The sequence below is a fragment of the Chelmon rostratus genome, chromosome 4 (genome assembly GCF_017976325.1).
Source record: "Chelmon rostratus isolate fCheRos1 chromosome 4, fCheRos1.pri, whole genome shotgun sequence".
NCBI classification, from domain to species: Eukaryota; Metazoa; Chordata; class Actinopteri; order Chaetodontiformes; family Chaetodontidae; genus Chelmon; species Chelmon rostratus.
In genome coordinates, this window is record NC_055661.1 from 5,685,647 (window position 1) to 5,697,822 (window position 12,176).

General features: G+C 40.0%; 1 protein-coding gene across 1 annotated transcript in view; it reads right to left on the minus strand.

Annotated features, from left to right (window-relative positions):
- gmds (GDP-mannose 4,6-dehydratase) overlaps positions 1 to 10,154 on the minus strand; it is a 156,655-nt gene extending 146,501 nt beyond the window's left edge. The window contains exon 1 of the mRNA XM_041935297.1: positions 9,928 to 10,154. Within this exon, the coding sequence (XP_041791231.1) occupies positions 9,928 to 10,026 (99 nt within the window). The 5' untranslated portion in view covers positions 10,027 to 10,154. The remainder of the gene's footprint in view (positions 1 to 9,927) is intronic.
- Positions 10,155 to 12,176: the final 2,022 nt, after the last annotated feature.

Here is a 12,176-nt window from a genome sequence, read left to right on the forward strand (position 1 = left end):
CTTCCTTTGCACATGTTCTGGTTTGCGTAAAGCAGCCCATGACTCAATGACAATCTCATCCAGTGATGAAGACTGTGATATGCACTTGAAAGCAGCAGAAGATCTAGTACGTGTGGATATTATACCCAACTACTGTTTCCAAGGTTGAGAATGAACTTTGATGGTCCAATGTATGGTGGTGTGTGTTTATTTTTGCATGTGTTAATGTTGTATACAAGAGCTTTTAGTGAAATCTCTACAGGTGTTTCTTGAGAACATTAGTCTGCATACCTCATGGCTGCTGCTTGAAGACAAGGAAGAGGGTATAAGACGATAAATTTGGCCATTTTTTCTGAGGAAACTTTTAATTTGGCTGTACATACGTCTCACTTTTGTCATGGTTTTTGCCCTGAAACAAATTTGGATGGACTTAAAAATGCTAAAAAGCTGTTATAGTCCTCTAAAGACACATTAACAGCAAATGTTTTATTTGTTTTATAAAAATTAATGTATGCCTTAGTGCTACTCTAAATATTTTTTTAAGATAATTTTCAGCTTCTGCAGGTTGAGCACTCAGGTTGTGCGGTCAGTTGGCACTGATGCACAACCTGTTTCTGCCTAACCCAGAGGGGGAGATGGGCACGGGCACAAAAAGCCCCTCTCCTGTCCCCACGGCGTTCAAAGCTCCGGCCGGTGTCATGTTTTCCTGCCACCGTGCCAGGGTCAAAGCGTTCCACGCCAGACCAATATGGAAAACAAGCATGAAGAGCTGCAGCTCTGTTTCAAAACAAGAGGCTCCTTTGAGGCCGTATTAGCCCATAAACCCTGGCCTCACCTCGCTGTTTCCTGTTATGGGGAGTTGGGCGCTTAGTAAGAGCAGGAGGTTGGACACACGCACGTACACACACAGATACATGCTCACCTGCCTGGCCGATGCCACTGCACAAACTCCTTAAAGACTTATTTCAACCCCTGACACAATATGATCTCTTTACTCTACAACAACACTGAACACTGTAAGCCAAAAGGCTGGTTCAGCAACAGGAGGGTGAACGTTAATTGTATTAGACTGAGTAAAACACAATTGTGTTATATGCTTCACCAGCGTTAACTGAGTCCCTCCTCTGAATGTTGAGGATTGTCTGCATTAGCAAGGATGGTCTGCAGGGGGAGCAAGAGTGCAAAAAACTCATGCTGCATTCAGGCACAGGTGTGAAACCTTTTACTGCCTCTGAACAGAGTGTGGTGAACTCGCTGGCATTGTTCTTGCCATACAGACTTTGATTTTCATGTTTAAGAAATCCAACATCTTTAGTACTTAAAAGGCTATAATTCAATTCAATTACGCCATAACACATGAAAAGAACTCACTGTCACCAACAATCAAATAGAAGGTACATGGGAGTAATGACAAGCATGCACTGTATAATTACAGACACTAGTCATATTAAATGCTTTCAAAAACAAAATCTTAGACATATTACAGATTTGAAACATGTGTGGTGTAAAACTCTATGCCTTTGAAATTCCACTATTTCAAAAGTGGCAACGAACAACATAACCTAAAAGTCGAGGGAAACAAAGGTTAAGAAGGACAAAGTGAAACAGAATTCCCGAAACATGCAAACACAAAAAAAAAATCAGCAAAGAGCGAAAGGGATAGAAGAAAAAAAAAAACTAAATCTGATGTTGATGTTAGACTAAATCACTCCATGTGTCGGAAAAATGTGAACAATGTTCGCTCCTCAAACCCCCCCCCCCCCCCGACCCCCTGAGCGCTATCATTAGCTCCAATCAACATTCCCATCATCATCATCATCATTAACACATCATCAGCGTGTGGTGTGGTTAAGAGGATGGATACGCATCAATATCAGAAGGTGACATTGCTGTGTGTGTGTGTGTGTGTGTGTGTTTCTCAAGTACTAACATAATCATATCACTCCAGCATGCTTAGTTCATCACTGCAAACACTAGCTAACTAAAATGAGGGACTACCGGAAGAAAACAAAAAAGACTGGCACTCTGACCAGACATTCTACGCAATGTTTTGTTACGTGACAGTTTCAACATGACATGAAACAAACACATTGTGGTTAACATCAAAAGTACACAAGTATCGAGGTTCAGTGCTGATCCTTAGCTGTGGCCAAAACTCTTACCAGAAAGAACACTGTTGTTTATTAGTTTAACTTATTTTCAAGCTTATATTGGTGAGATGCACTCTGTGAACAATCTTAACAGGTGACTGACAATAAAACAATGCTGTATATGCAATCCTGTCAACAATAAAATAAAAAAAATTCAAGCAACAGGAAATATAGCTGAAAAAATTCAGCTCTGTCCATCGCATTAAAAACAATGTGCCCTTGGGAAATGTTTAAAACATATGACAGACAAAGCTGGAGAAGCAGCATCTGATGTCTGTTAATTATGATTCTAATGAATGTTTAACAATTTATGATTAAATATTTCTAAGAACTGCAACATTTTTCAATGTGGGAAATGTTGGGGAAGCCTGACTGTGTGTGTAGGGCTGCAACTACAATTATGTTTATATTGTTTAATCCAGAGATTATATTCTTGATTATGCATCTGGTCTGTAAAATCAGATTAAAGTGAAAAACGGCCATCAAAATTTCCCAGAGCCCAAGATGACTTATTGAAATTGTTTGTTTTGTCCAATTACCAGTTCAAATCCCCATCATCAAAGACCAAAAAAACAGCAAACACTCACATTTGAGAAGCAAAGAGCATTGGATGTTTGGCATTTGATCATATTTGTATATATTGTAACAGTATGGCCAAATATGATGTAGTAAGAGAAGAGAAGAGAAGAGAAGAGAAGAGAAGAGAAGAGAAGAGAAGAGAAGAGAAGAGAAGAGAAGAGAAGAGAAGAGAAGATGATGTCCTTGAACAAACCCCAGTACTATGAGCTTAGTACCCCCTGCTGGTGGGACAGTGAATTATTTGGGGCCTTTATCAATAGTATCACTGGCAATGCTCAACCTTTGATACCAAATTAGGGTTTGATCACCTGCCTAGCATTCTGTCAAAAATACCTAATGGAAGCTAGTTCTGGTTTTGTTTTTTTGTTGGACCCAAACAAAGAAAACACAGGCACAAAGAGCCTTGGTCTGTGTGCCTGCAGGCATTATGTATTTATGCAAACTGAGTTCATGGTTGTACGTGAGGTTATTTGTCATTGTGTACAAGCTACAGACGAATCACTTTAATGTGCTTTCTTTAGACCGCAGGGAGAAGCTGCCAAGCACGCCACTGGTCTGCAATTAGGCTTGATAGGGTTTAATGGAGCCCACAACACCCACAAGCACATGTACACCAGGCATGTCACTGAAGCAAATGAACAGAGCTTGATGGCAGCAATACCAGCAGCATGCAAGAAGCATTTTCAAGAGTCCATTTCAGCCATATTGATTTATCTATACTGAGTATCCCGGAATAGCCACTGAGAGACTAGTGTGACTAGTGTAACGCGACAAGTAATTATAGAAAATGTTAAGTTTATTCAATGTATGGCTACTGTTGAAGAAAATAATCTTGATTTTATTTTTTCCTCTTGATACCGTCTTTGTGTACCCTGATCCAACTGCCTGCCTTTCTACACTACAGTGAATTCTGTGGCACACAATATTCCACAGTGATTGACAGAAACCTGAGTGAGACCTTTTGTATTGTGAGGAGAGGCCAGTCACACCTTAACTATCACAGGAAACCAACTTGTTCCACAATCTCTGCCGCTCTCCCTTTTGGTGTTTTGTCATTACAAGAGCAATCTGAAACACTGAAGAATAAAAACCTGTTTTATCCAGGGTGCTGAAATTCAATTCAAGTATAACCTGTTTTATCCAGGATTCCTGGAAATCTGTTCACATTTTGCTTTGTGAAACAGTGGTTTATTGTAACTCTACTCAGAGAGACTTGTGAGTCGGGTCTCTCAGAGGTCTCCCCCCGGGGCTGACACAGAAAACACATCCTGGGTACGGGTAGTTTCAGTGTTTAATTTCGTCCCTCAGAGAATTAGTTTGGCCCAGCCCATGCTTTTTGTTCAGCCTGTTGTGTCCTGTAACCCTGTCTATAATCCTGGCCAGAAACTCATTTCAGTCAGAGAGCCAATCATCAGAGTGTTTTTGTGTAGTCGTGCTTCGCAAGCAGTGTCTCAGCACTAGCTGCTTTATAAATCCATGACAACATGGAGCCACAGAAGTTCCCCCCTATGGAACCTTTAGTATATAGAAAGTTAAAAAAAAATATTCCCATGATGTTGCAATTATTAACCATCATGCTCACTTTCCCCTAGCCGTTTTGTTTTTGTTACAGTGAGATCAGGGGTTCTCAAAATTATTACTCAAAGGTCTGTATCATATTTTCATTAAAAGGTCAGACATATGGGACAATTGGTGATAAAATAACACTTAACCAATGAATTAATGTCACATCTGTTGTGATTGGGCCAGCATGAGACAGAGGCACACAAGGTTCAGACAGTTGGTCCATATTATTTTCTGACTCAGACTTATTCTTACGACTGCGTGTACATGAGCTGTAGAAACTGTGTCTAGGAGAAAACGAGACACATTCTGTATCTGCAGTTTAGGAGCTGATAGCAAATCCTCTGGTGTAACGTCAATGTGTGTACTCAGCAGCAGCAACAACACACAACACTGTCTCCAGCAGTTAACGCCACCATGACAACACTGTCAACCATGGGGAAATAGGCCACATTAAAACCACATTCATCTGGTACAGGATCACTGTGAATGATCTCCAGCTACACTCCTGCATCTAATAAACAGGCTTTATAATTCTCTGTGAGTATCAGCTTCTGTACAACAGAAAAACTATGAAATATGTGCTGTTTTATATATAATATAAAACTAGTGAGTGAATGAGTCGTTATCCCAACAAAAAAATCTTCTTCAGGATCGCAGGAAGGAAACAAAACTACTCAGTTTGAAACTTAATACAGAGTTGGCGAACGAAAATAAACCCAAGTGACACCTCCTGCATCTAATAGACAACTTTGTGATTCTCCACAATCATCCGTAGAATGGATGAACTATGAAATACAGACTTTTTGGCTCATTGAGAGGGGTTGGCAGGCTGATCGCTCTCAGGATGGACCGGACCTTTTCCAGAAACAAGCTAACCAAACTAGGTTTAAGAAAGGATCAAGGTTTGGGTTAAAATAAGTATGATGAGTTATCAAAGCAAAAGCATTCATCGTGCAGTAAAACTCTTCAGTGTATTATATATGATGTTTGTGGGTTAATATTACTGCATTATTGTGTAAATTGCATTTTACTGCTGTAAATGTTTATGGTTGAGCTCATTTAGCTACTTTATATACTGTTGGCTACTTTAATCTACAGAACTGCATCATAGTTTATAAAATCATTGAGTTATGTGCAATCTGAGGGAAGGGGAGTAAGAAGCACAATATTTGCCTCTGAGATGCAGTGGAGTAGAAGTATAAAGTTGGATGAAATGGAAATACTCTAGTAGAGTACCTGGAATTTGTACTTAAGAACAGCACTTGAGTAAATGTTCTTAGTTTCATTCCACCACTGACACTAAGGCTGACATATGCAGTTTGCTTGTTGGCTAAATTGATTCAGCTTTTTACCACAAACTGCAGCTGAACACACATCTCTTCCTGTCTAACTGCAAGTTACCAGACTTCATTCAGAGGAGGAATCAGCCTTGAAGGAGCCATCAGCAGCCATTATGAGCAACAGAGGAGATGTGTGCACAGATTCTTAGCTTTATGATTATTATTGCTGGCACTCACTCAGATTCTACCCTGCGCTGCTAACAGTGGAGTCAGTGGAAGGAGGGAGGAAGGAATGAGAGGAGTGTATCAAACGCCAACAAAGGATGAAGAAAAGAGGCTTGCAGCAGGAGCATCAAACAGTTCGAGGGGTCGTATCACAGTGAAGTTGTTTTCCCAACCAGAGGAGCTGAACAAGAAGTTTGAACCTCTCAGCCAAAATAAAGTTTTACTGTTGAACAGAGGGGCCAAAGCTGTCCTCTTCACAACCCCGGATCGTAAAACAGCACTATCGGCCAGAGCCCCTGCCCGGCTCTGCAGCGCTGCCTTGGCACTAAGGTGGTCTCCCATAACTCACACCCTCTCACCCCAATACTTCACACTGAGACAGCAGTCAAAAATATTCAGACTGAACAGCATGCTGCCCTGAAATTTATGAACAGTAGTTCACCAGGCGATTTATGGCATCACTGTGACCCCGACACCCTGGCTAGTGACTTCGGAGATGGTCTATCCAGATGCCTGCCTGCACGCCTCCTGCACTGGCTCTCGGTATTCACCGGTATCGGCATGACAGGCAGAATAAAAATGAATTAACGCTGCTATTCTTTGTTTTCTTTTAGAGAGGACGAGGGGAGAAGATGCTTTGAAAAGTACTACTTGACAAAAGAATGTGAGAGGTTTAAAATGACTTTCCAAGACCTCTGTCAGTTGACAACTTTCACCTCATACCATGAAACAATCCCCAAGTCTCTGCTAATTATTATTATAGCTAGCTTATTATTATGCTGCTCTGATGAAAATTAACTCCCAGAAACTGACAATGCACACACCACTACAACAAAAGATACACACACTTCTATTTACATACACACAACCACTGATGCAAATATCTCACCACTACATAAGTGCTGATTGAAAGAAGAAGCAGTATGAAAAAAAAAAAAACTGCCATCATGGCTTATCAATTCTTACTTAAGTTTTATTTCCAATATTTATTGATATATAGAACATTTCACAATATGTACTGATATATAGGACATTTTATGCTAATTCATTTGCATTTATGGATAAAATATCATATTGGAATGTCTGATAAATACCTGACAAATCAAGGCACTTGATGTAAATCCCATCAACATTGCTTGCAATGGCCTAATAAACCTACAGATATTACAGGGATAGATACCACGGTATATAGGGATGGGATTCGAGAACCCGTTCCAGATGAGAACCGGTTCCAAATTAAACAGCGGTTAACCTGTGGAGCTTCTGCACACCTCTGTCACATGCATGCATTTCTACACTGTGTTCAGACTCAGAGTTAATAAAGAGGCTGCATGATGCTGAAAACCTGTGTAGACCTACTGTTTTTACGACGTAACTGATCAGGAATCAATAAGGGAAATGATGAGAATTAATAAGCAAGAACAAATAGGACGAAGGACAAATATGCAGAATCATTATGCCATTGGTATCAACAAAATCTGAGAATCTGAATGTCTCATTATATACTCAGCATGGGTGGATGGGGGATGAAATAGCACAACTGAGTGTCTTCATTTTATTTTAATAAAATATATTATTTTTACTTTTTTCATATCAAACCACAAATTTTGGGCTCATCCTTAATACTGATTTCAGATTTATTGATTTATACACACCTGTGCTCAGAGCAAGGTATACGCTGAGACAAGAAATAATAATGCAATAGGATGGAAGATGATAGTTTGGCCAATATGAACTTTTTAATTTTTTTTTTAAACACAGAGTAAATAAAGGGGATCCCTCAGTTTGGGGTCTAATAAAAGTTATGACATAGACATGTACTGAAGCAGTACATTTCAGACTTAATAATAAACTTTATTATCGAAGAGGACAATGACAATGCGAAAAAGATATTACTTTGATCATCAGTAAATGTCACAAGAGTTTATAGGGCCCTAAGATTTCCACAATGCAGAAAACAGATGGAATCACAGAATTTAACAATACCGTTATAAGAATTTTTTCATAGTGCCAAAGCTGAGAGAGAGAGAGAGAGAGAGAGAGAGAGAGAGAGAGAGAGAGAGAGAGAGAGAGAGAGAGAGAGAGAGAGAGGCAGCGTGCTAGCAAAAGCTCAACCACATAGACAGACGAATGTGGCCTGAGTTGTCATGACGTAATGAATGAATTACGGGTCCTGATCCTTTCCTATTGACACAACATCCCCACCTCTTGGCAAAGAAACTCCAAAAAACAAAGCCATAAGAGTAATATGATAGCAAACATTCTTGACACCATCATCACTCTTGTAGTGTCACTTAACCACTGACTCACGCTGACGTCATTCTCTTTGGACATGAATACCAGTAAGGCCAGTTCTGCCAGGCTACCACTCCTCTCTGCCCATTGTTCAGACTTTTGTTTGCGTTGTGATTATTTAGGTGAATTGCACATATAGTGGGCTGCATCTAAGTCAAGCAATGCAGTTTGCCATCCATTCTTTAGTCAAGCAAATGCATTTAGCTCCAAGCCATTAGTCAGGCAATGCAATTTAGCTCCCAGCCATTATACATACTCCTTCAGCTGCCTCGTCATGCTAATGAAGACCAGCTATGCAGTTTAGCTCCCAGTTTATAGCACATTTTGCATCCTTCATCCTAATCCCAGCTCTTCAATCACCTTCAGCTGCTTCTCCATTCAAATTAAAGGCAGCAATTCAGTAAAGTGTCAGCTTTTCAATAAACCTTAGAAAATTTCACATCTTCCCTACATCTACGTTATTGACATTATTCAACTTTTAAAGCAAGCAATAAGCTTTTCGACATCTAGCATTCACACCGCTGAAGAAACTACCCAGTTGTTTGTGGAATTTTCAAGAAAAAAAATATCAAACACTTGCTTGTTTCATCTTCACACCTTCTCAGATGTGAGGATTTGGTGCATGTCTTTGTCATGATAGTAAACTGAATATCTTTGGGTTCTGAAACAGCAAAATATTAATAACATACTAACAATTAACCAATTAATTAGGATAATAATCAATCATTGAAATAATCATTTGTTTGATGCCCTAATTGTGAAATATGACACAGTATGGACCTTATATAACACTGTGATAAGGATTTCAACCCTGCCAGGCCATGTTCTACATCCTCCACTTCACTTTCGGGTCACTTAGCTACTCAGTTTACATCCAATCACACACAACTACAAAAATGTCAAGGATGACTCAACAAAGTGCAAGATTTAGTTCCACTCTGGTCCTTGATGTTGAGATAGCAGAGAAGCAAGAGCGCAGGTGACAAGGAGACGCAGTTAAAACCTGTATATGATCATGATATAAACACAGCCCTGAATGGAAGGATCACTGAGGGAACATTAGGGCAGAGTTCACATCCTCTAACAACCTGCTTGCCCAGCTAGTTGGTGTTATTTAGCTGCTACAGGGGGAATTTCAGTGGGCAAACATCACTTAATGGAAAGATGGCTAATGTGTAACCTGACAACTTCCTTGTAATGGAAGCATGTGTTGTCTTGGACAAGAAATATTTCTCTTCCCCTCTGCCATTACATTGAAACAGGGAAAGTTAATGTTGATGAGACAATAGCTTCACACACAGCTTCAGTGTCATTTGGCTAGCATGGTCAATGTAAGGGATTAGCACAGTTTACACACCACAGACAAAACACGGGTCAGATATCATTTTAGGGCAAAGGTAGTCACTCGGTGGTGGTAGACTATACCACGTCTGGTTCCACCGGTTCTTCAAGGGGTGCCAGCGTGTGATAGAGAGAGAGTTTAGTCTATATGTCCATGTGTGCTGGACACACAGTGTTTTGTTTGTCTTTGTTTTTGTTTTTTTTAATAACAGCTTATCTTCACCGGTGCCTACTGCCGGTGGAACACGAGCGGCATACCGCTCTAACGATCGGCACGTGCCGCTAACGCACCAGTGGCATAACTTTCCCATCAGCCACTTTTCGACCGCGGCGATACTGACCTGGCACAGGTGTCAACCGCACCGGAAGTTAGGAGACGTTAAGGTCTTTTAAAAAATAAAAGAAATAATAAAAAGTCCAGAAGAAAGTCAGCTGTTCGTGGCTTTGCCTTTGAGCAACTGTAGGAATCCGACAGTGTGAATAGATGCTGGAGTATGAATGAGTAACGTTACCTGTCCAGTGATGCCGGTGATAACGGCCACCTTCCTCTCCCTCTTCGGCTCTCCGTTCACCGCGGAGCTAACGTTAGCAGGCTCGGAACACTGGGCCATCTCTCACCGTCTGGATGTTTAGTGCGAAACTTACGACAGAACCGACAAAAAGCTACTGTGTGTCCGCAGATAGACGTACTGTCAAATTTGCTTCAAAGCCGGCGCACTTCCTGGGGGCTTGGCTGTAGTACATATCAGGAAGCGGCGATGAGACGAGCCAATGGAAAGAGAGTATCTGGGAGCAACAGAGGAGGCTTCAGTTAAGAGGGTAGGGTCTCTGCGAGAGCTGGAGGTGGCTCCGTACAGCGCTCCCTGGAGGATGGAGGGGGAAAGGTAGCTTCCTGTTTTATATCCGAAAGGTTGTTTTGTGTGGCTATTTATTGTTACGTAGAGAATCTCAAAAAAAGTTTTCAGTATTTCATTGTAGTTGTTCGGAATATACTTCATTATTCCAAGTACTAGACATAGTTTTATTGTGCAAATCCCCAAATTTATTCCCTAACATTTTAAAAATTTCTTGCTATTCTTTCATGAACCTATTCTGTCTCTACAATTGTCTGTTACATTTACTTAAATAAGAAAAAAATGTGTTGAGCTAGATTGACACATAATGAAATTATGTCATGCTGATAAATAAAGATGGAATTTGAAATATAACCATGAAACTGGGAAACATTTAAGAAAAAATTAGAACTCAACTCTTTTGTGGTTTCAAAATAACAGAGAGAATTGTAGGTCATTTTCATTGAACTACTGCAGTTTTTATTTTAAATGTTTGTTTGCTTTTTTCCCCACAATGCTGTTTCTCCCACTATCATATCAGTTACTGAATAAGTGCATATGTAGGGTTCCCTGCACATATTTTAAAGCACCACAGCATTTCCATACATATATAGAGTTGTTCCATTTCTTAAAATGTTCAGAATAATAAGGAATCCTTCTATAACACTTTTTGTTGCAATTTCTGTAGAATTGTGGACATATTTCAAGGAATTTGCAGTATTCAGATGACAGGTGGTCTGTAGACCAAAAGTCTATACCAGGACAATAAAAATAATCTTTAAACATTATTTGTCTTGTTAGCAAGAAGTAGTACTGAAGGAATCCAATATAAGTATTGTTAGGTATCAGAGTGCCTTTCCCTCTCTAACCTGAGGGTCCTGGGCATGTGTGTCTCAAATTTAAGTCTCTAAATCAGGGGACATTGAAGCAAAAAGAGGATTTTGTTTTTCCAAAAATAATCTATTTTCAAAATCACTGCAGCAATGAAATGTGGGTCTCTACTGGCTCTGGATGAAGCTAAGACACTTTATACATGGCAGCTCTTTCTGCTGAATGAGTGCCACTGTAAGATGAACAAATACTCATTCTAAACTTAACACTTCAGTAAACATCCTGGTCAAACATCACAGAGGAGGATCTAATGGGTTCACATTTAAGCAATACATTTAATGAGTTAGCACATTGTGGACATTATTCTTGTTGAGTGAACTTCAGTGCAAGAAGAACAAATACTACAATCTTCAGCAATAAGCTACACAAACAACATAAGCTGGCAGCTGCAAAGACATGCCATTCAAGGTACAAAATCTGCTTTCTTTACCACTGGAAACATATTCTTCCCTCTGACCCCAGATAAATCTTTGACATTTATGCATTAATTGTCCACCAGAATGCTTTTCATCTGTCTCAGTCCTGCCACAGTTAACGAAAAAGTAACAAAGTACTGTACATGCAACTCTACACCACTCACATGAATTGCCATATTCTGGATTTAAACTTGCAGCAAGCCTACACACAGGAACAGGCAAAAAAAAAACATCCACTGAGAAATCAACATCCAGTAGCAACACTGCTGACTGTGTGTGCTTGTTTTGGAGTGTGTGTGCACACACTGTAACGTTTCTTTACAGCAGCATTGTCAAAAACCAAATGAAAAAATGCTCTGAAACTGTAAAACACAATGGCCCTGCCTGCATTTTGTGTAAACGTAGTTCAGTAAACATCCTGGTAAAACATCACAGAGGAGGATCTGTTGACTTGTGGCCTAATGAGTCAGCACTTTGTGGACATGATTCTTGTTGAATGTGCATCACTGCCAGAGGAACAAATAGCCTACTCAGTCTCACTGTCAAGAAAACTCCTCCTGTCTTACAAACATATGTTGGGGTCAGTGTTCGAACCCACAGAGCCGTGTCTCTAATTTGAAT